Source organism: Neurospora hispaniola (genome assembly GCF_033458365.1).
Source record: "Neurospora hispaniola strain FGSC 10403 chromosome Unknown B0T23scaffold_3, whole genome shotgun sequence".
Lineage (NCBI taxonomy): Eukaryota > Fungi > Ascomycota > Sordariomycetes > Sordariales > Sordariaceae > Neurospora > Neurospora hispaniola.
The window spans coordinates 2,395,059-2,421,956 of NW_026944408.1; the positions used below are offsets into that span (position 1 = coordinate 2,395,059).

A 26,898-nucleotide genomic window follows, 5' to 3' on the forward strand; every position below is an offset into this window, starting at 1 on the left:
GGAAAATATAAAAGCAGGACTCAAAGGCACTTGACTTAAACAATTTCGTCACAAAAAAGATCATAGCATAACCGACAAAGTACAAACAATCGGGTAATATAGGGATCGGTTTGGTGTACAGCCTTCCATCAGTGGATGCTAATGAGATAACTTCGATTATACGCAATCCGGAGTTCGTACATGGTTAAGCTCTCTCATCGTAGCCGCTTTGCCGCCTTTTCACCATCTCTCTGACGGATACCAAAAGCAACCATGAGGTCAGACACTCCCTCTAAGCCACCTCTCGGTCAGATTCCACACAAACTACACAAAGATGAACAAGTTGGGAAAGAGGGGAAGAGGTATCTTTGAAAGGTTTGCGTAGACCGCAGCAACTGGTAGCAAAGTATAATTACAGTCAAACAAAGCAAGCAGACTTCTTATTTTCCTTCTCCTGATATCCCATCCGTGCATACCCCCCAAAAAGGATGCACCCTTGACAGAGAGAAAACAACTAAACGTACGCGGCTAAAAGCCAAGGCCTTCATTCCTTCTCTTCCTTCCTTCCTTCCTTCGATCAAGGAAAAGTAGCACACGTAACCACGCATCCGAGTAAGAAACAATAGCCTGGCATAGTCAACCATTTGCCCTCCACACACAAGAAAGGAAAACACAGTTCAATTCCAACCATCACGCCTATCAGCCTTTAACGCCCATCCAAGCCCTGATTCTCTTGTGCCTTCCTTACATAGGGAGCTTAGTTAATGCGAGGAAGAACTGGATAAAGAGGCTTCTCCGGTGCCGAAGGACCCGCCGCAGTCGGCTCATTCGGGCTCTTCTGCTGCTGCTGGTTACGCTGCTGCTGGTTCCGATCCGACGACTCGAGCACCATTGGGTCGATCCTGCTAGTGTCGTCCTCATCAAACTCCTGCCTCTCCAAACGGGCGCGGATGCCTTGGCGAAGGTACTCAATGACGCGCATGTGCTGGAGCCAGTCGTCGTAGGTTTCGGGTCCGTTCACATCGCCCGTCTCCGAATCCTCCGATGGCGAGCTAACTGTGGCCTGCTCGCTGGCCTTGGGGGTGGGCGCACGGTCGGCCTCATCGGCAGCGCGGCGCGCGCTTTGCAGGACACCGCCCGAGAGGCGGCGCTCATTGTGGGTGAAGTTGGAGCCCAGACCCGAGGTCGAGGGGTAGGGGAGACCTGGTCGGCTGGGCAGAGTCGGGTAGGAGACCGAGGGGGTAGAGCTGTGGCGAGAGGTGGGAGACAGGCTGGTGGAAGAGGTGCTTGGTGAGTGACCCGAAGTATACGACATGTTGCTAGGAGTGGGCGTAACAGCAGGGGTGCCGGCCGAGTGAGGAGAGGTGGCGCTAAGCGGGGAGGCGAGGGACGCGCCATGATATGGGTCGATGCTCGGGCGCGTTGCATACGTGGGCGAGTGGTGGCGCATATCCACAGCGGTGTTCTCGTAGACAGTCGCTTGCATTTGCTCAAGGAAGTGGTCCATTTGCTGGAGGTCCTCCTTGGTGCGAAGATTGGGCATGGGTGGGAGGTAGTAGTGCTGGGTGAGGGGATGATGGGCGCTGGCCATGCCGAGAGTGTGAGGAGGCTGAGCCATGTACTCAGTAGCCAGACCTCCAGAGTGAAGCCCCAAGGGAGCATGGAGAGGCATCAGAGCGCGGCCAACCGACTCATAGGAGGTCGGGTTGATTTGACGGCGCTTAACACTGCCAAAGAAGTCATTCAGGTCATCAAACTGACGCTTCCGGGCGTCGAAGGGAGCAGCCTGGTGGCCGGTGAAGTCGTTACGCTGGCCGCCCATGGTCTGGGCTGGGTAGTACATGGGGGCGTGGTAGGGCTGGGATGCTGGGTACTGTGCGTGGTAGTAACTAGCCTGACCATTCTGGTGAGGCTGGCCAAAAGGGACTTGGTTAGTACCGCGCATATGGCCATTGTGATCATAGAAACCGGAGGGAGCTAGAGGCGAATTAGCCTCAAAGAGCATACAAGGGTGGCCCAGCACGAGGCCAAACTGAAGAAAACTGGTCTCCTAGATTTCCGGAAGACCAAATCGGAGCGTAGTGGTTATATACATACCCTTGTGAACTGGAGCCTGAGCTCTGTAAGCGCCATTCATGCCACCGTTTTGGTCCTGAGGAGAGCGACCCACCAGAACCGAGTCGTCGGCATGAGTCTTGACATGCTTCTTGAGATCCTGAGGGCGCTTGAAGCACTTGCCGCAGAAATCGCACTTGTGCGGCTTCAGGGGAACGTGAACACGGACATGCGAAGTAATGTGATCGCGCTTCACCGTGGTGGTGCGGCACGAGTTCCACTGGCACGTGAGGTTAAGGTTGTTGGTGCTCTTGCGACCAACGTGCTTCTCGCAAATGTGTTCCTATTCATCATGTTAGGAAATCTCCACGTGGCGAGTCCCCAGAGTGTTGACATACGTAAAGCACCTCGGCGCTAGTGAAACGCTCATTGCACTCAGCCCATCGGCAGACCAGGCTCTCATCTTGAGCAGCAGCAGGGGCTGAAGAGTTGCTGGCGGTGGTGGGAGTGGTAGAGGGAGCGGGGGTGGTGCCGTTGGATGCAGAGTTGGATGAGTTGGATGAAGCCTCAGGCTTCATGGCATTGGCAGCAGTTCCGTTGGCGGAAGCGGCAGGGGCAGTGGTGGGAGTGGCAGCGGTAGCAGGAGCCGGAGTGGGCGTTGTTTGGGCCGGGGCCGCATTGGCGCCGTTGACAGTGCCGTTTTCCTGGGCTGGTGTGGACGACATGGTTGCTGCTGTGTGACCGGATGCGGCGTATAAGTGGTATACCGAGGTACACACAAACCCAAGTACCGAGTACAACGGGGATCAGGTTATCCCGGGTGCCGATATCGCCGAGTGTGTGGTCGACCGTTTTTCAGTGGTCGGTCCGGGTGCGGTTGGGCGACGTTGGACGAAAGCGCGACAATGTGCTACACTGTCGGTTGGCGCGTGATAGTGACAGCCGTCCGAGTCAAGATGCTGGGACAGTGACGGCCAGACGAGGGACTGGGACGTGGGAGGTGTTCAAGACGAGACCCCACCAAGAAAAGCCAAGAAAAAATTGCCGGCGACTCCAATAGGAAGTCAGCTTGGGTGGAAGCTGCTGATACAAATCGGATATCGGTACCTGCAATTGGATGGGGTGCCAGTTGCAGTCGGTTGATGCGCGCGCAGGAAGAATCGCCAAAAAGCTCAGGTCGCCTGTTCGAAGTTGCAAGAGGAAAAAAAGACCCAACAAACACAAAGTCTTGATTGATTTAAGATGTTTGCAGAGGGAAAACACGTTGGATCAACAGGCGGGCCTTCACTGTCTTTATTCTGGCCTTGCTCCTTGGCGGTACTGGCAAAAAGACTTGGCAGCCTCTCTTGGCGGTCGCGGGCTCGGACGCCAAGCCTGCTCAGCCCGTCTAATTGGACCATACCATTAGGCGTGATCCGGCACAGGTACCCTCTGTTTGTGGTTCAATGTGGCGTGCCTTTGGTCGATGCTGAGGGGTCCCGGTGCAGACAAGGCGCAACTGGGGTGGGATCACTGAAAGATGCCACACAGCACGCGCTGTCTAGCTCCGGCCAGCTTGAACCACGAGGATCGCGCCACTTGGGGACACTAACAGCGCGACTTATGTGCCAAGAACTGCCAAGTCCGTGCCAAGGCTTGGCACAACAGAGAATGGCTTGGCGATCCTCCACAGTCTCGTCTCCCCTCATTGCCCCCTTGGTGAAGTGGTCACACTTGTCGTTGACTCTTCACTGGCTCCTACGGCTGTCGCCTGTCTCGATTCGGCGCCATCCTGCTTCTCCTGCTTTGGGGCTTGCTTTGAATGCTCAAGATCGCTTGGCTAGACGGTTTCTCGATGCCGTCTGTCTGTCGACATCTATTCGATCCCATGACCAAATTCAAGTAGGAAGTCCCTTTTGCGTTTTGGGCTGTTTTTGAGCGTGCATGTGCTTGTGGACTCCCACTCTCTTCATCGCGGTGGGTGGGTGGGTGGCTATAGGTGGGGCCGTTGAGCCATCATCCGGCTGCTGGCTCGTGTGATTGGTCAAGCCCGTCTGGTGAATTTTATCCTCTTACCCATTTCCACCCCCTCCCAATCATGGCCAGGAGTAGTGTACGGGGTAAAAGTCACCCGCGCATGAGGGCGGTGGGCACTCTTTGACTGCCAGACTGCAAAGGGAAAGGCCCCGCGGCCTGGTCATGGTCGGTTGACGGCGGATGAGGATGTCCGATTGTAGGTTTTCCGCCTCTGCGGATTGAAAGCCGCCGAGCTGTGTTCCGCATTACACTGCCATCGGACGGGACCAATTGCCCGATAATTGATCAAGCCCAGCAAACTGCTTTCTGGGCATGGCTTTTCACAAGGGGCAGCAGGACAGGAAGGTGAACAAATGTTATTCAATGGCACAACGGCAGACAGTGGCATAGGTATTCCATCAGAAGCCAAAAGATCACGCCGAGTGCTGCCAAGTCAGCCAAGGGCTTGGTCATTCTTGGTGCTCTTGGTCTTCACTTGGCCAACTTGGCGACTTGGTATCTCTCGGCAACCGCAATGTAGGGTGGTATACAATGCATGACGGAAGGCAGGTAGGTACGTACGGTGGAGGTATACACTAGAAATGCATAGTGTAGATGGCATATGCGACATCGACAACGGCCCCGTCTTCAACGTCGAGACAATCCATCTATGGCAAGCTCTAACCTTCCATCGTCGAAGAGCAAGATGGTCCAGTCATAGGTAGACAGTCCAACTGGTGGATGATCCAAGCCATCGATCCAACACAACCACAACACCCAAAAGGGACATCGGCTGTCGACAGGGCCGGAGACCAGGACCATGCCAAGCGCTGCCATCCGCCAAGGTTGCTTTTCAGAACAGCCCCGGAACATCCTACCTATTTCCAGCGCCTAGAACTAATCTCCACGGCCCCGGGCCTCTCTAGCGACGCGACACCGGAGACGGTAGACACGTGCTCACCCCGACTGCAGTTGCAAAGCCGCGCCTGTCAAGCTTGGGACAAAGGTTCGTGGTCTGGATTCTTCGCGAGTGGATTCGATATTTACACTACGCATTATGGGTACAGGCGTCCACCCGGCCATCCACCAGCGGAGCCTCCTCCGGCGCCTCTCCAATCTCTCACGCTCACATATTATTTGCTCTTTGTGGCTTAGGCTGATTCTTCGTTCTCATCGTCATGACCCAAGACTTTCTCGGTTGTGTCAAAATATATTGAGAGCGAGCAGTGCAAGTGACAGATTGCGTGTTCTGAACTCTGAAGGGTTGCGAGCACGCTGCCCACCATTGAAGCCACTCCCGTCCGTCCATCTTTAGCCACACGGTACATAGAAGACATCTTGGCGCCCAGCCTCCCATTGCAACACCAGGAACTTCTGGAAGAAAGGGAAAGCCGGATGACAACAGGAAAAAGAGCTCTTGGCTTGCTTGTGACACTGCTCTATCATCGTTCACTGAGTCCTGCGAGCCGCCCGCCCAGGAAAGCCAAGAACTCCAAGCTTCCCAGAGAGTGTCCAAGGAAACACAAGACAACCAAGAAAACACAAGACAGCCAAGACGACCAAGACAGACGTCCCAAGGCTTTTCCAACACTATTACAAGAATCACCAAGAACACCAAGAGGACCAAGAAGACCAAGAACAAGTTGGTATGAGGCGGAGCCTTGCTTGGCTTGTGTATATATAGTGAAGAGAAACCGAAAGGGGTGCAAGTCGGAGTCCATCGGTGACGGAATCGGTATTCGCAGAACGAAGAGGCCCAATGAACGTATGTTTTTTATTATCACATACACATACACTAGGAAGGCCAGAAACCCCGTGGAGAGGTCTCTACTGTTCAGTTGATTGGCTGTGTATGGTATTTTAGTTCACAGTCATCCGATGTTCAAGAGACCCACAGAAGTTCAAAGGCAACTTGGCTCGTATCAGGAAAGGAGGGTGGGGGAGCGTGAGGGATATGGATGGTAAGTAAAGAAGGAGGGTAGAGTGAAGAAAGTGTCGGCCCATATGGTAAGTGCTACGATACTTATAAGTATGATGCCAACATGACAATCACCCTTACATACCAGAACCCTCACTACAGTGTATCACCCAGCAGTGGAATCCCCTTTGTGTGACCGACCCGTTTTACCTTCTCTCCCTTTAGCCTTCCTTCCTTCCTCCCTCATTCCCTCCCTCCTGCCTCCACCTCCCCACTCATCTACCGATACCTCAACTCCGGATTCGCCCTAAAGTTACACTTACACCTACACTCTGGCACAGGACACTCCTGATGCCTAGCGAACCACTCCCTAGCATGATCTAAATGCAGGACATGCTCACACTGCAAGCAAAATGTCGGAAACCTCGCCGCCATTTTATTCGTCATGTCCACCGCCGACATCTGATGATAAAGATGATCGCCTCCGTGATGAAGACTACCCATTGTCCCACCTGCTTGGATTCCTGCTCCTCCTCCTCCGTAACCACCTCCCACAGCTGTACCTGATCCTCCTGGGCCTCCTCTACCCATCGTCCCCGTCCCTTCCGTACCGCCAGAGCCCGGCAAGTCACTGCGCGGCATGCCGACGATTTCTAGACAGACGACGCACCGCGGCAGGTGACGTTTGCAGTTCGGACAGGAGATGCCCGCTTGCACCATCTTCTCCGTGAAGGGGTTCTTACTGCTTTGCGCCGCCGCAGCCGCCGGCGGGAGCTGCAGGGCGTCGGGCGGAGGAGGCGGGGGAGGAATCGGGATGTTGGACGTGGTTACGCCTCCGCCACCACTACCCGAGGTTCCAGATGTTGGTTGTTGCTGCGCTGCAGCCGCTGCGGCCGCGGTGGCTTGGGCCTGGGCTTGGGCTTGGGCTTGTTGGGCGGCAGCGTGTTGGACCATAAAGCTTGGTATAGACGGGGAGGCGTTTCCAGGTAAGTGGCCGTTAGTGTTGGAGCTGGTGGAGGAGCTATTGTTGTGAGTGTGGAGACTCGTCGAGGCATCGCAGTAGACGCAGCGCAGGGCGATCTGACGACCTGGAGGCCTGAGAGTCGGGCGACCTTGGTGCTTGCTCCGCTTGGTTGACTCGACGTCAAACTTGGCGCGGAGGAAAAAGGCGTGGTGCCGCTGAAGGTAGGCGCGGTAGGCGGTGCGGAAGGCTGCGGCGCGCACATCGTCGATGAAGCACGGTGAGCAGATGGATAGCGCGAGCGTAGCGGTCTGGAAGTCACCGAACTTGGATACGTAGCGGGCGAGGATGTCGACGAGGGGGTCCGTGATGCCGGTCAATACGATTCCTTCGATGTTGCCGGCCTCCATGGCTGCTTCGGTTTCGGCGCGGAGCCAAACTGTCAGGGCGTCGTCGGGGAGATAGCGCACGGCGACGTACACGCGATCTCGGAGAGGGAGAGAGCGTTGGTTGGCAATGGTCAGCCAGTCACCCGTGGCGATAATGGATGAGATTGCGCGCAGATAGGGGTCGGTTTTGGAGGCCACGCGTTCGTCAAAGTCGAGCGCTTCCTTGACAGCGTTGTTCTTGTTCATTCTGTCTCCCTCTTGCGTGACGTTTCCTACGAGCTGCAGTGCGAGAGAGACAAAGAGGAGTTCAGGATGATCGGTGCTGGCTTGCTTGAGCACTTGCACAGCGCCCCTAGTATCGCCTCTGAAGAGGGCTTGAGCAGCCGCCATTGTGTGCCATACTGAGGCGTCTTTGCTCAGGCTGGAGGTAGATTGTCCATCGATCAAATCTGCATCATAGTTTCGACCCCATTTGCACATCTCGAGACACATTTCGCGATGGTGGGGACGCTTCGTATCGACGCCGTCAAACTTTGGGAGCCCCAATTTCTTGTTGATGGCGTTCAAGCAACGCTCCCAACCAGCTTGGTCAGGAGCATGTGAGTGGTCTGATAGCCTTGCTTGAGGTTTGCTCCCTATTTCCGTGTCAAAGTAGTGATAAGCAGAGAAAAGTATAAATTAGGACTTACCAAGATCGTTTGTCCACAATGCGTACACTCCCATATAGCTCAAATCAAGAGGATGAGACATCATCCCGCCATCTGAAGCTGCTTCGTCGGCTCCTGTCGCAGACACGACTCCGTTAGAAACCCAGCAGCGTTAGCTTGGGGCTGAAAATGAATTTACCTGTAATCCAAGCCCACATGTCTTGAAGCCATGGGTCATCGGCTACGATCTGCTGATTTCTTCTATAGTTGAATAGATACCCTTCCTTTGCACGGAAGATCATGGTATGGTCGAGAATCACTTGTGCCTCTCTAGGAAAGTTGCTTCGATCCATGAGTTTCATTAGCAAGTCCTCATGGCGCTCCAATTGTCCTAACGGTTCACCTCGCGTGTTCAAGCCGTTTGGTGACCTTCCTCCGACCGTCATCCTCAGGGCCGCCAACTTCTCGGCAATCGGCGCGGTCGTAGAATACCCCTCGGGGAACTTCAAATCGCTAATCCTGTTAAACCCGTCCGGGCCTATCAGGTCAGTGTACACGTCCGACTGCATGGCGTCTTCAACAACCGCAGTAAGGTTTGCCTTGTCTGGCCCGAATAGCTGCTTATTTGCCAACGCCTTCTCGGTCAAGAAGGGTCCCAGGATTTCCTGCGTTTGAGGAATCTCGAAGTCCATGGTTTGATGATAAGATATCCTTTCTAGAACATTGTGAGTTTTTTGTTCGCCCGGGAGCCAAGGGTAAGACGAATCTTCAGGTGGTTCTTTACCTTCCAGTCCTCGGTGGGGTGCTTGCCACGGGATAAGCTTAAACGGGTACTCGGACGTAAAGGACGGTTTCTCCAATACATCGAAATTGCCATTTTTCCTCAAGACAAGCATTCTGGCTTGGGCAATGGGTGAAGGCATTGTGATCCAGTCAAAGGAGACGATTTTCTCGTGCTTGTGGCGGGTGTTGTCCAGATAGAAAGGGTCCATCTCGTACGATCTGGCTACCTCGAGTAGCTCCGGGCTGTTCTCAAACTGGTCACTAGGCTCCACATATTCATGTCTCGTGTCCAAGATTCGGAGCTGGCCGGCCCGTGATAGCACGCCTAGCATACCGGGCTTGTCTCGACAAAAACGAATGGAACGGATGTAGGAGGTGTTGGTGTCCTGGGCCGGATCCTGAGTAAGGACGCGCACCGCTTTTTCCAGACGCAAGGCTCCGCCCCAGGGTAAGTCGTCGTCCTTAACGGCCTCGTTGTACGAGGGCCTTGCAACCTGGCGGTGGGTTGCACGTCGGTCCCAAACCATGACACCTGGCTGGTCCAAGGCCGAGGAGGCAAAGTAATTCTGGTCTGCGTAGTCAATAGCAAGGTTGTTGCAACATTTGGTGGGGAAATGAACGACCGAGCTGTGGCTTTGTTCTGGAAGACAGGTCAGCTCGCATTTTGTGAAAAGAGGGCTTGAATGTGAACTCAGACGCTACCTCTTAGATCATGTATCCGGAGACCCTGGCCCTTGATACCGGCCACGAGGACATTGGGGTTGTCCTCGAAGAACCTAACGCTGGATACTGACACACTGGGCTCAAGACGATCTATGGGATCGGTAAAGGGTACTACACTGCTGAACCCATGGGCGTTGGTATCCATGGTCGATAGCCGGTTGACGTCCCAGATGTAAAGGCAGTTATCACTTCTCACTCTGTCCAGGGCAACAGCAAGCTTTCCAGCGGTACTAAAGGCGACAGCTTGACAGGTACGGGACATTTTGAGATTGAGATCCAAGACTGCGTTTGAGTTGTCATCGACGCGCAAGATATTGACAACGCCGGTCGAGGTGCCCACGGCGACCAGGCCGGGCACGGAGGGGGACCAGTCAAAGGTGGTAAGAGGGGGTAGTTCGTCATATTTGCCGAGCGTCCTCGACTCGAATTTGCCTTTCCGGGCGAAGCCTGTCGGCTCATGGAGCTGCACGACGTGGTGCTGGAGGTTGATGTGAAGAAAAAGGTCGCGCCCCGCGTTCGGGGACCACCTGATGAGACCCGGCTCTGGGCGATCCATCCTGGCGAGTTGCCGTGATGTCGTTGTGCCCTGGTTTGTATAAAGTTATGTGATGGAGTAAGATGATGTAGAAGGGCCCTTCATTCGCTACCGCGGCTTCAAGTGAGAGCTTGAGTACTTTAGGTATGATGAGAAGATGAATTTGTTGAGCAGGTACTTAGTACTGTAGGTTAGGAGATCACCCAAACGCTCCTCAGCGCTCCTTCTCGGCCAGATGACCTTTGATCGCCCGTGCTTCATGAATCCCGCTCCGAAGAGGTAAAGATATCGACTATCAAAACCATGCTCATGGAAGTCCATCCAAAGTAAAGAAATCGATCAAACTACCGTCTTGACTACAGCTTCATGCTGTGGTTGTTGAAGGCGGACGTAGGGAAGGGAGACGAGACTAGGTTTTCATGATAGAGGAAACCTGAAGCCGCGCTGTTGGGTGCCCGGGAGACTTGAGAAAGTCCGTTTATTGATGGGTGCTACCTAACCCTAACCCAAATAACAAACAGCACTCTGTCACCTATGTGTGTACATTGCAGTGAGCCAGCGCCCCCTGCAGGCCGATAGCAGGGGCTGCAGGGGTTTCACTGGCAGCTCTTTGCTCCCGTCCATTCTTTCGGCGAGTCTCCACTTAATTTTCTCGAATTGAAAGAAACACAAGACGAACCATCGCGACAACGACCCATTGCCCGTTCCAGATTGCACCTACCGCCACCACCATCACCAAAGAAACCATTCTATCTTCTGAACATATCATCCCAGCGCGCCGCAGAAATGGGCAAGCGATCGTATGAAGAGGCCGAGGGGTCGACCGCCGATGGCCAGGAGCAACACCAGCCCCAGAAAAGAAACAGAAACCCGCACAACAGGTTCAACCCCAAGAACATTGCAAAGCGCCAGAAGACCACCCAGAAGATCAACGATGGCAACCTTAGTCAGATCAAGAAGCGTGTCAGAGCAATTGAGCGCCTTCTCGAACACAAGAACGAAAAGCTGCCTGCCAATGTCAGGAACGACCTTGAGCGCGAACTGCAAGCCCACAAGCAGAGGATTGCCGACGAGAGTGACAGGAAATTGAGAAGCAAGATGATCAGCAAGTATCATATGGTCAGGTTCTTTGGTATGTGGTCTAAGTTTTGGAGGTCTGCACGTATCGCATCACTGACCCAGACCTTCACGAAACAGAGCGCAAGAAGGCCATGCGCCTCGCAAAGCAGCTGATGAAGCAACTCGACGAAACCAAAGACGAAGCCGAGATCGCCAGGCTAAAAGCCGACCTCCACATTGCCGAGGTCGACCTCGACTATGCTCTCTACCACCCTCACATGGAGACCTACATCAGTTTGTACCCCAAGCCCAAGGACGAAGCCGCAGAGAAGGACGAGAAGAGTTCAGCCGCACACCACCTTCACTCCTCAAGACCCCCAATGTGGACCACCATCGAAAAGGCCCGCCAAGAGGGTAAGAGTGCTCTGGAGAAGATTCGCGACAGACGACCGGAACGCGACTTTTCGAAACCCACTTCCAAAAAGACAGCCAAGAAGTCTTCGTCACAGAGCGAGGAGCGCCCAGCCAAGGGCAAATACGGCAAGACGGAGGAGGAAAGCGCGAGCGAGAGCGACGACGGAGGCTTCTTCGAGGAGGACTAGGATACATTCAATACCTGGCCTGTGGAGGCTGGGCTAACTTATGATACCCATTTACGATTACCACAAACATGCATTCAGCTCAACAGGTCCCTGCACGAGTTCGTTCCGATCAGTTACACAACCCAGGATTAGCTTCAAGTGGCTGACAACCCTTGCTTCTCTCCAACCCCGAACTTTAGCACCATATCAAGTATTGTGTCGGTCTCCGAGAAACTCGCCGATAGAAAGCCCGACAACTTGCCGCGCCACTGTTGTGTTCTGCAGAGGGTATATACTAGTGTTTGATGTAAAGAATTCTTGAGCCTCCCGAGTTTCCCCCCTTTCTGTTCCCTATAAGACTGAATCAGCCCGTGTGCTCTACTGTCTTGTCTGTAGAAGAGCTGTCTAAGCCAGCCTTGTCGTCTACGTTGGACATCAAACATCATGAAGCAAGCCTTGGCCATGCTTTGGGCCCTCGCGGCTTTGTCTCTTGCTGACCATGCCACCACGACTTCGACTATCGAAGACGTACATAATCATCAGAACTGCACAACAACGGTCTTCACTACCCTTACTCCAAATCCAAGGCAATTAACCCTTTGCTGATGCCCCTCCCCCCCCCCCCCCGCCCCCTTTTTTTTTTTTTTTTCCTCTCTCTCTCTCTTCCCAACCACCTTTATGCTTTATGGCCATACTTTAGTTCATGGGGCTAACTTGTTCTAATGCATCCAGTAACCAGACATCCTACACCACGTCCACAATAACAATCACTATCACGGTCATGCTGTCCATCACTGGAATGTCAACAAGCGCCGAATCATCTGCCCAAAACCAGCCTCGATGGGCACATAACCACTCGGATCTCCCAAGCCATCCGTCCACGTCAACCGAAATCCCATACCCAACCACCAACAACACCATTTCAATATCCTCCAACACAACTCATCCCTATCTCACCTCGTTAATCTGCCACACGATGATCATCAAAACCACCCTTCCCCCATCCACAATAACCACAACTTCAACCCTCACAGTCACCACAACTTCCATCACCACCCCAACCCCTTCCGCCTCCTGCACTCCGGGCACCTGCGGCACCTACACATTCACCCCCTGCCCTTCCGCCCCCTTGGGTGATTGTCTCTGCGGCCTCGACCCGGACGGCCAAGCCTTCTGCTCGTTAGATGACTGGTGCCAGAACGAGATCGGCTGCGATACCAACGCCGAGTGCCTGACGCCAGCATCAGGGCAGACCGGGGAAGGTTTCAGGTGCCTGGTGGGCAGTTGTTGTGACAACGAGGTGGCGGATGATGGCCAGGGAGGAGGGAGTGTGGCGAAAAGGAAGGGGAAGTGTGTCAAAGAGAGGGGAGCGGTTTGTTTGAATGAGGTCGTCGAGGCGGGGTTGAGGTTGAGGGGGTTAGGGGTCTATGGGATGTCGAGGATGGGGAGATTGAGGAGGATGGCGGACAAGGTTGGAGGAGTGAGAGGGTTGAGTAATGGTGGGAGGTGGTGAGGAGTTGTTGTGCCCATAGAAGGCGTGGGAGGCTAGGTGAGTTCTCAAGAGGCAAAAGCTACAATTTTGGTGCAAGGTATCACCAGGGCAAGATTATAAGTCAAGTGATAGAGAGGGTGACCTAAACCCCCAAAGCCATTCTCATTAACAACGAAGTCCAGAATGCGTAGAGGCTTCGTACAGTACCAGGTATCTGCCACCGCTCCTGCCTTCGCTGGCGCCCAGCCGACCCTCTTTCTTCCAAACGTCGAAACGACTTGAACTCTCCACCCCGCGCCGCCGCCGAAGAATCTGAACCTGGCCCAAATATATCAACGGGTATACAAGGCCCGGTACATAGCCCTCTACCACAACGGGCCGGCATTGTGGTCTGATATCGTGGCTTAGTGGTTCCCGTTGATCGAAATATTGCCGGTGTGCGTGGCGCCCCGAACACCAGTTTCCGTAGGTTGACAGTTGGTGTATGGTGGTCCGTTCTCCTAGGCCTCCTGGGCGACTGAACTTTTTAGTCCTTCTCTCTTCGATTGGAGAAATAAATGATGATGAATTCGGGTATCAGTGATACGGGTTTACGTTCTTGATGTTGAGGGGTGGGAAAGGGTGTGTGGTTTTGCGCGACGCGGGAGGTAAATCGATGAAAATTTTCTATGATGCTTTTGGCTATGCCTTCTACTCGTGATAAGCATTGATCCTTTTCCAACCTCATATACCTCCTCTATCATGGTATACCTTCTAACCCTTCTTCCTTGCCCGAACCACTACAAAGCCGCTTTACAACTTCCATTCCATCACTCTACCCCGTATGTTCCGAAAAACCTCCCTCCTTCATCGCAGAGTCCTCCCACTCCACAACTCTCCTTCGAATCTGAATTTCGACTCCAGTGACTCTCAGCTCAAAGAACACCACAGCCACCTGCATCACAATGGGAACAGAGCGTTTTGCCATCTTCGACAGAGTTCGTGCAGAGGCATGACCTGTTGGCGTGAGCGCACAGCTTCATTTTGATGGCGTTGGGAGGAGTCTGTGGTGTGTAACTTTTTGAGAAGAAGATGGCGGCAGGTTGTTTTCTGATTTCTGCTTCTCTCTTTGTGATCGTGAGTGCAACTGTATGACTTGTTCGTTCTGGAAATGTGGTTGATGAAGGACGATCTGAATGGTTTGGACTGGACTGGACTGGAAAACGATGGGAGACTGCGGGTAGCCCTTGGCTTTATATCTTTCTTCATGTCTCCGACAAGGAGTGTCGGCTATTACTGTTATTTCAATGGGTAACCATATTCTCTCATGGTCTTTTACTTTTGAGTTTGTTCATTATCTTACTCGTTGGGCGACGGGCGGAGCGCCGAAAGATGAGTTGGCTGGATTGGTTAGCTGATTGGTCTGCGTTGATGAGCGTGTATTATTGCTGTTGATTCTCCATTGCCAACATTTTCTATCTCATATGTCGACAAAACGCGATTTTCTCTTTCGGTGCCGAACTGCGATTTGGCGATGATTGTGGTTTTCTTCATCTTCTCTAGCCTGTGTGAGGGTTGGCATTCACTTTGCGGGCATCAAAGAATTAGCACAGTCGCCCGTCTAGGAGGCACATCAATTGGAGCAAGTTTGTGGAAGTTTGTCAAACAAACGGTGGAACTTGCAAATCCTACCCATTGAAGACCGGCAAACGACCTGGTCCTGCTGCGTGGCATGATAATACACATTCAGCCTTACGCGGCCCGGGCCGACTACTAGTAGAGGTGATATGCCACCCGGTAAAAGTAGAACGCATACTCACCATTAGAACACGCATAATAGCTCTCTTTTCATTCCGTTTCCGTCGTCCACAAGAATATCTGGTATTCTTCTCCCCCTTTCTCAGATTGCCCAAACTTTCAAATCTTCTCCTACCTCTTCATATCCATCTGTCCATCCATCTACTACTGCGCCTCCTTGAGTTCTCTCCTGCATCTATGTATTTGAAATTCGCTTGGTCGTGTACGTATGTAGCCCCCCCCCCCCCTCTCTCTCCCTCAATGCAGGTGAGGTTATTCAGGGGTTTCTTATTGGCGGAGAGGTTTGTCTTGGCGGAGGTTGTTTGTTCTCAGCTTTGACCAGCCAATCAAAGTCGTTAACCAGGGGCAAAAGAGTGGGCGTACACGGGTTCCCTGTCGTTCGGAATAGTGTGTGTATTCACTTGTACACTAGTCTTCAGCCTCCTCGAATTTGGCTGTGCGCTCGTTCATCAGTCTCGGTGGCCAGACTGGTTGTGATGTTTAGAGGCGTTAAACAAACAAACTGGTGCTCGCAATTGTCACTTGACAGACTCACTCGTGATAGTGGTGCTGACACTGGATACTTCGTTGCACAGAAAGAAAAGGTCATCATCGGTGGGGCAAGCTACATAGCCTGCCGCGACGGTACGGGGTGGGTCTCTCTGCCGGGACCTGGACGCATCCTGATCAGCGGGATCCGGTTCTCGACTTGGTTCCACATCCAGCGACACAAACGCGACGTGCACCGGGCTCTTCCTGAGTGCCATCCTCTCAGCTCCCATCAACCATTACCTCTCCAAGGCGAACCATTCCGACACATCGACTTACGGGAATTCACTGAATTACGAGCCCAGCACACACGGCATTCCCCCCATTGATACAAGCGCTCAGCTACGAAACTTTTGTTACCTTGCCTTCAGTTTTTTTTACTTCCGCCTCGGCTGCTTTCGCCAACTCGCCGCCTGCACAGAAGCGCAATGCACCGTGGCCCCTCCTAAACCATTGCTAACAGTCCTCACATTTCGAGCATACAATTATATCTGCGACTTTACCCGTTCAACTCCCAAGGCTACCAATTACCAAGCTCGGGCACGGCTGCGAGCGGGATCACTTCGGCGACTCGTCACCCTCTCCCGCGCCCCTGTCCGTTCATAATATCCCCAAGCTGCGCGGCACCAACAATCCCCACCAGTGATTCACAATGGCCTCAGCTGCCCTTAATGGCGCTGCCGCCAACGGCCGTGGTGTCTCTCCTGCCTCGTCCGTGGGAGGCTCTAATAGCTTTCCCAAGAGCAAGCGCTTCACCGACATCCCCTCTACCATCGACATTCCCGTCCAAGACCAAGATGACGAAGCTGTCGAAATCGACCTTGAAGTCCTCGCCGATGACCCGACCGAGCTCTGCACCCTTTTCGAGATGGAAGGCGCCGCCCGGACATATTGGATGACAGTGTCCCTTGCCTACGCCAAGCAGAAAAAGATCGACTTCGCCATCGAGATGCTCATTAAAGGAGCCAACGCCATGCAAGCCAACAACCCCAGGGAGAAGCTCAGTATCGTCTCCGCTCTCTGCTGGATGTATTTGTGGAAGAGCAGGGAAGCACCCAGGGTAGCCCCCGAGGGCGCCCTTGTCTCCGAAGCAAAGACCAAGGAATACTACCTCCAGCTCGCTACCCAGAGCCTCAACGAAGCTTCACGCATCAACCCAGCTTTCCCTCCGCTCTTCCTGGCTCGTGGTGTCCTCCAGCTTCTGAGGGCATCCCTCCAGCCACCATCAAAGGCTCCCGGAGCAGTCGACCCCGAAAAGACCGAAACCCTGCGCGCCGCCCTTAAATCTTTCGACGATGCCCTCCGAGTTTCCAGCGGCAAGAACATGCTTGCCGTTATTGGCAAGGCCCGCGCACTCTTCTCGCTTGGCAGATATGCCGACGCCTTGGTCGCCTATCAGGACGCCCTAGCCAGAGCCCCAGATCTCGTCGACCCCGACCCGCGAATTGGCATTGGCTGCTGCTTCTGGCAATTAGGATACAAGGATGACGCCAGGATTGCCTGGGAACGAGCTCTCGAGATCAATGCTGAGTCCAAGGTCGGCAACATTCTGCTAGGTCTTTACTACCTCGACGCGAGCGGACACGTCCCCATCAACAGCCCGGAATTCATCAAGCTGTACAAGAAGGCTATGACCGAGTACACGCAAAAGTCCTACAAGCTTGACAAAGATCTTCCCCTCACATGTGCCACATTTGCCAGCTATTTCCTTTCGCGGAAGCAATTCGATCATGTGGAAGCTCTTGCCCACAAGGCCATACAGTTTACTGACGTCAACGCCATTGCGAGCGATGGTTGGTACCTGCTCGCGCGCAAAGAACATTACGCCAATAACCTCGAGCGTGCCGCCGATTACTACCGTCGTGCGGATGACGCCCGAGGTGGCACTGAACGCGGCTACCTGCCGGCCAAGTTCGGTGCGGCGCAGCTGTCCGTCATCAAGAACGACCTGGGTGAAGCCAAACTTCGCCTCGAGAAGATGATTCAACAGTCCAAGAACTATGAAGCCATGATCCTGCTCGGCAACTTGTATGCCGAGGAGGTTTTCGCCAACCAGTTTGCCCCGGTCAAGGAGGATAAGTCCGCCGAGGCAAAGAAGGCCATCAGCCTGCTGGAGAGCGTGCGGACGGCGTGGAAGGATCCTAAGAAAAGCCTCGCGCCAGATGCCGCTGTGCTTCTTAACCTAGCCCGTCTCTATGAGACCGAGAACCCCGACAAGGCCCTCCAGTGCCTTCAGCAAGTCGAGCAGCTGGAGCTTGACCAGGTTCCCCAATCAGAGCGCCCGGATGAAGTTGAGGGCGAAGCCGCTATCAAGGCTGCGCTCCGGAGGTTTCTCCCGCCGCAGCTGTTGAATAACATCGGCTGCTTCTACTATCAGGAAGAAAAGCACGAGCTTGCGAGCGAACTGTTTGAGGCTGCACTCAGCTCTTGCATGAGAATTGGTGAGAAGGACGATGACACTGACACCGACGCCTTGGTTACCACCATCAGCTTCAATCTTGGCCGTAGTTACGAGGCTCGTGGCATGTCTGAGAAGGCCGTTGAGGTGTATGAGGGCTTGCTGAAACGCCACGATGACTACACTGATGCTCGTACCAGGTTGGCCTACATCAAGCTTCGGAACAACCCCGGCACCAAGGAAGGCCCGGATGCAGTCGCCAAGTTGTATCAAGAGAACTCTTCCGACCTTGAGGTGCGTGCTTTGTACGGCTGGTTTCTCGGGAAGCTTAGCTCCAGGAAGCGACCCAACAACATCGCCGAAGACCCAGAGCAACGCCACTACAAGCACACCCTGCAGAACTATGATAAGCATGACCGCTATGCTCTCGTTGGTATGGGCAATCTACACCTTATTTCTGCTAGGGAAATGCGTCGCGAGTCGGAGGCAGACAGGCAGAAGCGGAGTGCCGCCTACAGCCGTGCTGTTGAGTTCTTCGACAAGGCACTCCAGTTGGATCCCAAGAACGCATACGCAGCTCAGGGAATTGCTATTGCACTCGTGGAGGACAAGAAGGACTACAAGGGGGCATTGCAGATCTTCATCAAGGTCCGCGAGACCATCAAGGACGTCCACGTCTTTGTCAACTTGGGTCACATTTACGCCGAGTTGAAGCAGTTCACCAAGGCTATCGAAAGCTACGAGATCGCACTTGGCAAGGAGGGCAAGGCAAAGGATGCCAACATTCTCTCATGCCTTGGTCGTACGTGGCTGAACAAGGGCCGCGCTGAGCGTAACCTGGACGCTTACAAGACAGCATTGGAGTATGCGCAGAAGGTACGTTGATTCCAACACCAAAGTTGAAGGCAATGACTAACGCCTTTCCCAGACCCTAGAAGTTGCCCCTGAGCAGGTCCACTTCAAGTTCAACGTTGCTTTTGTGCAGATCCAGCTCGCCTCGTTCATCAACGGTTTGCCTGAACACCAGCGCACCTCTACCCAACTCGAGGAAGCTGCCTCCGGTCTCGAGTCCGCCATCACCGCCCTCGACGAGATCGCGGCCTCGGACCATCCACCTTATCCAAAGCATGATATCGAGCAGCGTGCCAACATGGCTCGCAACACTCAACGTAAACAGCTCGAGCGTGCCCTCGCCTCCCAGCGGGACTACGAGTCAAAGAACAAGGAGAAGCTCCAACTAGCACTTGAGCAGAGACAAGTAGCACTCAAGAAGAAGGAGGAAGAGATTCGCAGGAAAGAGGAAGAGGAGCGCGAGCGCCAAGAGAAGATCAAGCGTGAGAGAGAGGAGATCGCCGCCCGTGACCGCAAGTTAGCTGAGCAGAGAGCCGAGGAAGACCGACAGCGTAGGGAGGCCGAGATGACCACCGACAGCGAGACCGGCGAAAAGATCAAGAGACAAAAGATCAAGAAGGCCAGCACCACGCCTGCCAAGCGCGAGAGAGGTGGCGAGGAGCGGGAGCGGAAGGGCCGTGCTCAGAGGAAGAAGAAGACGAGCCGGAGGGACCGAGACAACGACGATAGTGACGGTTCGGGCTCGGATGCAGAAGAGGGCGGCAGGAAGAGCAGACCACCCAAGAAGAAGCAGAGGCTTACCAGCAGGAAGACTGAGCCCACTGGCAAGTACAAGAGTGCCGAAATTGTGGTTGATAGCGACGAGAGCGACGAGCCTGGTATGGAGATGGATGCTCTCGAGAGGGCTGAGAGGGCCCTTGAGAAGAAGCAGAAGCGCAGCCATTCTCCCCGTAGTGGTGGGGAGTACGATGATGACGAGGATGAGCAATCCAGGAGGGGCAGGAGCCGGTCAGAGGAGAGTGTCGATCGGATGGAAATCGATGACTCCAAGGCCGATGCTGGTGGTGATGATGAGGAGGAAGAGGCCACAGTCTCAACAAGACGCCAGAACAAGCGATCGAGGAGAGGCAGGATTCTGGATGACGATGACGATGAGGACGAGGATGAGAGTGGCGCAGCCGCTGAGGCAGATGCGGAAGAGGGTGGTGACAAGGACGAAGTGAAGGAGGCGGCTGGCTCGCCTGCAGCTTCTCCTGCCAAGGCCGCGGCCAATGATGACCAAGAGTAAAACGCCAAGGGGGCGTGTGGACAAAGTTTTGAGAATGCTTAAAAGGAGTTTAAGGGAGAAGAAGTGTTCCCCGTTCACTTCGCATTGTCGATCTGATTTTGATGATTTGTATAGCTTCGAGGTAGCTACACGGTAAAATGGTCATGAAAAATGGGCGTTGATACGTTTTTTTTTTCGGTTTCTGTCGATTTCGTTCCCAGGTTCCATGCTGTCTTGTCAGTTTGTGTATCAAGATCAATGTCTCTTACGTTCGCTAGTCCAAGGACTCGAGAATATCGCATGATTAGAAAGGGGCATGAAGGCACAGGGGCGGATTCCAAAATAACAGTAATGTTTTGTCAAGGTGCCAGGTTTATTTTCTTCCTCCTTTCTAATACATGGTAATCTCTTGACATTTATTACAAGTCGCAAGCTTAATCGCGACCAGCTTCTTATGTCTTAATAAACCTGTGTTTACGTTTCATCAAGTTGGTATTTCATATACATCGTTTTCGTCAGCACCAACATTGATGAGACCAAGATGAATGCACAACTGGACATTTGCACATAGCTTTCGCGGCATGATGTAAGCCTGATGCTAATTCAATCATGAAAAAAAAAAAAAAAAAAATAAGAAAAAAAAAGAAGAAGAAGAAAAAAAAGAAACCCGGGAGATTCTCCCTGGGTGATGGGCCGGAGATGAGAGTTCGTGAGAGAAATGACAAAAAGAAAAAAGAACTCCGGTACGGGGAATCGAACCCCGAGCTTCGCGGTGAAAACGCGATATGTTAACCGTTACACTATACCGGATCTCGTTACAAATTAGGGCTTACATAGTAGCCCATAGAGAGCAAAAAAGGTGCTCCACTACTCCGCGTTAGTCGCGCCGGCTTGGTTTGTTGTACGCCCGGACGTTTCCCAGTTTCCGTATAAGAAACACCCCATATGCACGGATGGTCAGGCTCTCAGCGAGCTTCAGTTTGTACAGAGAATATCTGCGTAACAATGTCCGTACACACAACACCATTCACCAATCCGCAACGTTCACCATCAATACAGCGGGCGATAGAGCCTCCAAGAAAGCAACCTTCACTCACGTCGCTTTATTTTAGTCTTTTGCCTTTTTCTCCATTCATTTTTCCCTTTTTCTTTTTGTTTTCTTTTTTTTTTTTTTTTTTTTTTTTTTTTTTTTTTTTTTTTTTTGTTGTTGTTGTTCTCGTCACTCGGCTTCACCGAATAAGGCCTCCTGCTCACCCATACCCCTACCTCTCTCATCCAACCAAAAACCGCGAAACTCGCCAGGCACATGTCGGTCTGCCGTCTCTGTACATATGTGACATGACACCCTACATAGACCATGCTTCCTCATTATCGCTCTCCTTCTCCTCCTCCGAGGGGGTTTTTTTTTTCAGAGGCAGACCTTAGAAAAGGGGTATCCATGTCAAAGTTGCATGTCTGGCAGGCAGATAACCCTCCAGCCCTCTTGTCTATCGGGTATTGGTAACACACAAGCCCTCACACTTGACACAACCAGATTTTAGCAATGGCCCATTATGCCAGCGGTTGGAGTACGAGGGCAGATCCGAAAATGCAGGACGATAAAGCCATACGAGACACAGCATAGATTGAAATATGAGAGGCCAAGAGGCCATCAGGTCAGCGCAACCTTGAGGAAACACAACACGACAACAATCAGATGCCTGTCATGTACCGAAAGAGAGGCGGTCAAGGATCCGAAACGTTCTGCGAGTGAGTGAGTAAGTGAAGGAGGGTCACTGACATTTCACAGATGGTAACAGCAGCGACAACCGGCAACGACAAGAATGCATTGTCCATTTGGTCTTGTCGGCCCCTCCCTTTTTCCACAAACACCAAATAGTAAAGGGTACCGGAATGCAAGGAACACCAAAAGGATCACGCGGAGACTTAGGCTGTCGTTTTGCAGCTGCAGTTGTGTCGAGGCACTCCTTCTGCGTCGCCTGCTCTGCATTTTGTACCTTTCGTAATGTCGATACAGTTCAGGTCAGATTACCATATCAGAACTCTTGTGCTGTCATTCAAGACAGGGAAAGTCAAGTCCAGGCCAGTCAAAGCTCGGGAATTCTCTGTCAGCCAAGGTTTGGGATCTTGTGAGAGTCGATAGTGACTGACTAGCTTGAATTGACTGCCATGACTGCTTACCGCAAACTTTCAGTCAGTCAGTCAGTCAGTCAGTCAGTCAGTCAGTCAGTCAGTCAGTCAGTCAGTCAGTCAGTCAGTCAGCCAATCAGTTAGAAGTCCTGTCTACCTGTCTGCCTCAGCTGCCTCGCCGGCACAATCTGACAGTCATCTCGAACAGACGTATCTCGTGGTACCTTCCTGCTGCCCGTCTGTTTCTCACACATTGTCCAACAAGGTTGTCATCAAGCAGAGACGAGCCGGGGGCGAGAGGGGGAGGGAAGAGACATGGAAAAAGGCCAGCCTGTGTTCAGGTCGTACTCTGAGTGGATGGATGGATGATTTGGGGTCTGGTGGAATGGAATTCTTGTTGCTTACCCCAGATCATACCGCTTTGTCGTTTTTTTTGAGGCGCCGCCTGAGGTGGAGGTGGAGGTCAGAACAGGGTGAGAGATGAATCCCAAAACTCAACCCGGGTCAACAAACTCCATTCCGCGCGTGTCCAGTGCCACTTACCCACTCTGCCATCGTCTTTCCCTTTCTTTCTACCTTCCTTCTGTGGCCGTTCGGTAACATTGGGGGGTAAACAGGCAAAATCTTTCCCACTCGCCCGAGTCCATCGCTCCACGCCGCCGCCGCAGCTACCACCACCAGCGTGATGACAGAACAAGCGGTCTGTCAGCGATCGGGAACCGCTTGTTTCACTGGTATATGGCCGAAAATGGATTATCCCGGCATCTTTTGTTGCCGAGACGAGCATGCGCGCCCGGGACAAGGACAACTCTCTTTGGAGATCTGTGCCACCAGAAGATCGGATGGGTGACAGCAGCGTCAAAAGCAGCAAGCGACATGAGTAGGCTGCCGTGTCGTGTCATGCCGTGATGTATGTCTCTGGTGTCGTAACCCCCCCAAGAAGATGTTTGGTTGAGTAAGGGAGTTAGTTGGCCCGGCCCACTGGCGGACGGCCTGTTATGGACTGCCCCGTCCCGCTGCGTCAGGGTGTTACAATGGAGTGGCAAGATCTCGCGCAAGCAAATCGAAAACCTGAGTAGTGTCCTGCGTTGAAATCGAAAGGGAGGGAATGAAAGAAGCATGACGCTTGTCTCGCTTGACGACGGAGGGGTCTAGAGCCAATCAGGAGGGCGGGGAGATGTCAGAGATCTCGGAGCCGGGAGTTGCGGGCCAAATCTCTCCGAAACGTCTTTGAGAAGGAGCGGACAGTTCATGGAGAAGGAACATATCCGCACACGCGGTATTCGGACAGGATTTGAGGCAATTGGTACCCAACCAAGCCTTCACCCATGCAGTCGTTGACGGGGCTCTGGTGCAACTACTATTTGCCTTCTTTCTCTCTGTGCCGCTTCTCGTCAGACAAAGAGAATCACAAACTGGTATCCTCGTGCTAGAGACGCCGACACAAACTGTCAACAGTCGCTTGGTAAGACGCGGGTTGCGGGAATCTCCTCCAGCTAGAACAATGGCGGAATCTCGCGGCAGCGAAACCTTCCTCCCTTGAGCACACCGCATTTCTGGCCCCAGGACCACTCTTGTGGCTCTCTTCCCTGTTCCAATAGCTCCCAACTTGAAAAGATGTGCTGAAAGCATAAGACAGAAATTGTCTTGTATGACACGCCAGTTCCCGTCTGTCTTGGCTGGACCTTGTTCTCGGTAGAAGGAGTCGTGTAGCACTCCGGCTGCCTGGGGTCTAGCTTTTGCCAGCCACAGTAATCCATGACTTCACTCGAGTGCTGGCGCTTCTTGCCATTTGCGCCAAACGTGGTTGTCGCCGTGGTAGATTGCGGGAATTATGGTCAGGCTCTGGCCATGACCAGAGAATGTCTGCGAAAGTTGCAATGTCCTAGACGGCCCTGCCACTGACGGTATTGACAGGCTTGTGAGACATATACCTCTACATAGCCACGTTCCAACAAGATAATACTTCTCTACTAACACGGGGAAAGCCGTGTGCTGTATGATGGCCGCCGGTGACAGTTTCGCGTGACAAGCGGTCGGGAATCGTAAGGTATGATGAGATTCTCATTAGAAAAAATTTCCTCTTGTAAAAAAACCAAAGAAAATAGAAGGTTTTGTGTCATATTTTTGATGATGGGTTGGATTGTAGGAGGTGAGAATGAATCCAAAAAAGGAGAAAATAGAAAATTGAGTTTTTATTTGCAGGTTTCCGTCACTCTGGGACTGCAAGTGACTCCTTTGTTGAGGAAGGGGGAGGTGGAAGAGAGCACCTGCCCGACAGGTTCTTCTGCAAAAGCCAGACGCAGCTGTAACCCACCGACCCACTCGCAGACCTCCCGGGTCTCTACGAATCATGGTCATTGAGGAAGCAATCGATAGAATTACATGATGAATGTAAGTGGTTGTTGCTATTCGTCAATAAGGGTAGGGGAAGATGCGCTTTAAACCCCAATGGCTTTGAAATGGGTGATAAGAAAAAGGGAGAAAAAAAGGAAGACCAACGCCAAATTGACAGAACCCACCACAAGCAGGGAAACAAGCTCAGCGAGGGCATCGTCGGATTACAAACCCGAATATTTAAGTGAGGAATGGGAACGGGAGTGAGAGTTCTACCAAAAGGAGGCACAACGTGTGGCTTTAGAGGTTAGCAGATTGGAAAAGAGAGCACCGAAGGAGGCTTCAGGCCTAAGCTTTTGGATTGGCTGTAAAGGGATGAAAACGACTAATAGCTTCAAAAGAGAGCCGCTCGGGGTCAGGGAACGGCTCATCCTATACAAGAGGTATCGTAGTGGGTTAAATTTTCGGAATCCGTCCGCTTGCGCCACAAACTCAAATTTTATTTTATTTTATTTTTCTTTCAACATAAGGGGTCCGGGCAGTCCTGGTTTGTATAGTAGATCTGGGTAATGTAGGTGAGGATTAATGCATACAGAGATTTTGTACCCAACGTCCGGCGGGCGGAAGACACTGAGCATTCTACCGTAACATAGTATTTTGCTGACCATCTGTTGCGTCTTGTTCAGTTTCAGTTGGGCCGTGTTCGTTCCGGCAGTAGTACAGTAACGGAAGCATTCTTTTGGTGGCAGAAAAGCTTTGGGTTAGGGTTAGAAGAGATCCCCTTACTGCACTACTGCCACAACGAACACGGCCTTGAATGGATCAATCATAGTGGTATAGATGAAAGTTATGGATGTCTTTATTGTTCTTGTACATAATATGTTAATGATATGATAGCGGACCAAGTTCATGCCGGTGATAGTAAGAAATATAAAACATGGTAATGAGAGCAAAATAACCGTGGCAATAATGCCAACATGCGGTTGAATATACATAAAAAAAAAAAGAAAAAAAAAATTTGAAAAAAAAAATTTCACTTCTCATCCATGATTTGCTTGCAGTTCTGGTATGCAAGCCATAGAAGCATCGAGATCGGACATACAGATGATGCGAGTTTATGCATAGAAGTACCTAAGATATGTAAGCACCGAGAAAGAGCGCCCCTCAATTCCATCAGACAATGTCGAGAGGTCTGGTTGTCATCCATTTTCCCGCCAGCTGTCTCTGGGACGGGGGGCCCTTCGCAACCTCGGAACAATAAAGCATCAGAGATAGGAAGAAACGGGGGCCTGAACCCCATGAACAGACATCAAAGAAGTGGAACTCCCCGTCATGGCAACAGGCATGCTTTGGTATCCAACCTACCTGAAGGACCAGTTTCCGATGCCAGACATGGATGGAATCTGTGCAAGGTCCGACGTGTTCGGTTTGGATGCATCTACCCATCTACCTTGACCCATCCCCATCATCCAACCCGGTAGGTAACCCATAACCCGCAAAGTGTCCATTTTGTTCACACAATCATCATTCATTCATGTTCTAGCCCAGTCCAGTCCAGCCGCCCACACTCAGCCCACACTCGTACACATACACCTTGGGCAAACAGACCCTTGCTCGGTTTGACGCTTTTGTGTCCCCAAGGCCCAGATAATCCTTTGATGCATGTCTTGACGTCCAACATCTGGGGCGGGCTTGGTGAGCCTGGTCCTAGAAAAATGTCTTACATGCACTGGTAGCGGTAACAGAGGATACCACGTCCATGGTTCATGTAGGGTAGGAACTGGTAGAAGAATGATGCCCGTTGTCACTGTCCATCTTCTCTTACTAGCCAAAACTACTTACAATTACGGGCAAATCGTGACTTGACTTGTTCGCGCACAGTGAGTTTGCGGGTTCGAAAACACTAGGTGGGTTTTGTACAACCTGAACTGCCTGCTGTTTATCTTCTTCCTACCTGCCTGCCTGACTCTCATCACAGTCCACGGGGTATGAAGGATGGAAAACGTGAAGCGGGTAACATATTATTAACGAACAAATCACTCCTGGAGAAGATCAACCGAGAGGTGTCAGAAGTGTGTTATTTACGCTATGCTTGAGTAACTAATCTAAGCAACTAAGACTTGTAGTTTTGATAACCTGCTTCATCCCCCATACATGTTTTCGCTCCGTTTTGTTCAATCACGACTTACGCCACCACGACATAGCCGCGTCGCCAAAAGGGCCACTGCATTACACCATAGCGACTCTCGTCAGTGTCGAAAAGCCATCGAGAAAATTCACTCAACGTGTTGTCAAGGACGACAGGGGCGCCGCGTTCTAGCCCCGATGGATATCTATCCAAGCCGAAACGCCAAATACGCTGTGAATAATCGTAGGGTATACTCTGCCACCCAAAATGCCATCCTAAAGAAGGATGTGCCAAAAGAAAAACAATTTTTTGAAAAAGAGAAAATTGAAGCAGGGACAGAAAGA

The 26,898-nt window shown here is 52.4% G+C and overlaps 7 protein-coding genes and 1 non-coding gene across 8 annotated transcripts; 5 read left to right on the plus strand and 3 right to left on the minus strand.

The window, feature by feature from the left end:
• Window positions 1-259: 259 nt before the first annotated feature.
• On the minus strand, window positions 260-2,955 carry B0T23DRAFT_115202 (pH-response transcription factor pacC/RIM101). The gene is made up of 3 exons (XM_062831939.1): window positions 2,433-2,955; window positions 2,077-2,377; window positions 260-1,956 (listed from the first exon to the last, which is right to left on the minus strand). The coding sequence occupies exons 1-3, from the start codon at window positions 2,757-2,759 to the stop codon at window positions 737-739; spliced, it is 1,848 nt and encodes a 615-aa protein (XP_062694124.1). The 5' UTR covers window positions 2,760-2,955; the 3' UTR covers window positions 260-736.
• Window positions 2,956-4,690: 1,735 nt separating this feature from the next.
• B0T23DRAFT_115294 (uncharacterized protein) lies at window positions 4,691-5,304 on the plus strand. Its single transcript, XM_062831941.1, has one exon. It carries the CDS (start codon window positions 4,771-4,773, stop codon window positions 5,182-5,184), a length of 414 nt encoding a protein of 137 aa, XP_062694125.1. The 5' UTR covers window positions 4,691-4,770; the 3' UTR covers window positions 5,185-5,304.
• B0T23DRAFT_115287 (uncharacterized protein) lies at window positions 5,217-6,049 on the plus strand. The gene has a single exon (XM_062831940.1). It carries the CDS (start codon window positions 5,425-5,427, stop codon window positions 5,869-5,871), a length of 447 nt encoding a protein of 148 aa, XP_062694126.1. The 5' UTR covers window positions 5,217-5,424; the 3' UTR covers window positions 5,872-6,049.
• Window positions 6,049-10,173, minus strand: B0T23DRAFT_115297 (uncharacterized protein). Its single transcript, XM_062831942.1, has 4 exons — window positions 9,430-10,173; window positions 8,144-9,367; window positions 7,987-8,079; window positions 6,049-7,932 (listed from the first exon to the last, which is right to left on the minus strand). Exons 1-4 carry the CDS (start codon window positions 10,004-10,006, stop codon window positions 6,227-6,229), a joined length of 3,600 nt encoding a protein of 1,199 aa, XP_062694127.1. The 5' UTR covers window positions 10,007-10,173; the 3' UTR covers window positions 6,049-6,226.
• A 454-nt stretch (window positions 10,174-10,627) lies between these two features.
• Window positions 10,628-11,646, plus strand: B0T23DRAFT_355794 (uncharacterized protein; the record flags this gene model as incomplete). The annotated part of the gene is made up of 2 exons (XM_062836166.1): window positions 10,628-11,117; window positions 11,183-11,646. The coding sequence occupies exons 1-2, from the start codon at window positions 10,772-10,774 to the stop codon at window positions 11,644-11,646; spliced, it is 810 nt and encodes a 269-aa protein (XP_062694128.1). The 5' UTR covers window positions 10,628-10,771.
• Window positions 11,647-12,069: 423 nt separating this feature from the next.
• Window positions 12,070-13,138, plus strand: B0T23DRAFT_419377 (uncharacterized protein; the record flags this gene model as incomplete). The annotated part of the gene is made up of 2 exons (XM_062839700.1): window positions 12,070-12,153; window positions 12,365-13,138. The coding sequence occupies 2 exons, from the start codon at window positions 12,070-12,072 to the stop codon at window positions 13,136-13,138; spliced, it is 858 nt and encodes a 285-aa protein (XP_062694129.1).
• A 2,795-nt stretch (window positions 13,139-15,933) lies between these two features.
• On the plus strand, window positions 15,934-20,207 carry B0T23DRAFT_115354 (uncharacterized protein). Its single transcript, XM_062831943.1, has 2 exons — window positions 15,934-18,716; window positions 18,769-20,207. The coding sequence occupies exons 1-2, from the start codon at window positions 16,095-16,097 to the stop codon at window positions 19,978-19,980; spliced, it is 3,834 nt and encodes a 1,277-aa protein (XP_062694130.1). The 5' UTR covers window positions 15,934-16,094; the 3' UTR covers window positions 19,981-20,207.
• A 490-nt stretch (window positions 20,208-20,697) lies between these two features.
• On the minus strand, window positions 20,698-20,769 carry B0T23DRAFT_t151. Its single transcript has one exon. It is a non-coding gene; the product is annotated as a tRNA-Glu (tRNA).
• Window positions 20,770-26,898: the final 6,129 nt, after the last annotated feature.

Coding starts and splice junctions, on each gene's coding strand:
- B0T23DRAFT_115287 (XM_062831940.1), top strand. CDS start 5,425: ATGACAACAGGAAAAAGAGCTCTTGGCTTGCTTGTGACACTGCTCTAT.
- B0T23DRAFT_115297 (XM_062831942.1), bottom strand. CDS start 10,006: ATGGATCGCCCAGAGCCGGGTCTCATCAGGTGGTCCCCGAACGCGGGG. Junction 8,080..8,143: donor CATGTGGGCTTGGATTACAG/GTAAATTCATTT, acceptor TGTCTGCGACAG/GAGCCGACGAAGCAGCTTCA. Junction 7,933..7,986: donor ATTGTGGACAAACGATCTTG/GTAAGTCCTAAT, acceptor ACACGGAAATAG/GGAGCAAACCTCAAGCAAGG.
- B0T23DRAFT_115354 (XM_062831943.1), top strand. CDS start 16,095: ATGGCCTCAGCTGCCCTTAATGGCGCTGCCGCCAACGGCCGTGGTGTC. Junction 18,717..18,768: donor CATTGGAGTATGCGCAGAAG/GTACGTTGATTC, acceptor CGCCTTTCCCAG/ACCCTAGAAGTTGCCCCTGA.
- B0T23DRAFT_115202 (XM_062831939.1), bottom strand. CDS start 2,759: ATGTCGTCCACACCAGCCCAGGAAAACGGCACTGTCAACGGCGCCAAT. Junction 2,378..2,432: donor CTAGCGCCGAGGTGCTTTAC/GTATGTCAACAC, acceptor CATGATGAATAG/GAACACATTTGCGAGAAGCA. Junction 1,957..2,076: donor TCAGGCTCCAGTTCACAAGG/GTATGTATATAA, acceptor ATTCGCCTCTAG/CTCCCTCCGGTTTCTATGAT.
- B0T23DRAFT_115294 (XM_062831941.1), top strand. CDS start 4,771: ATGATCCAAGCCATCGATCCAACACAACCACAACACCCAAAAGGGACA.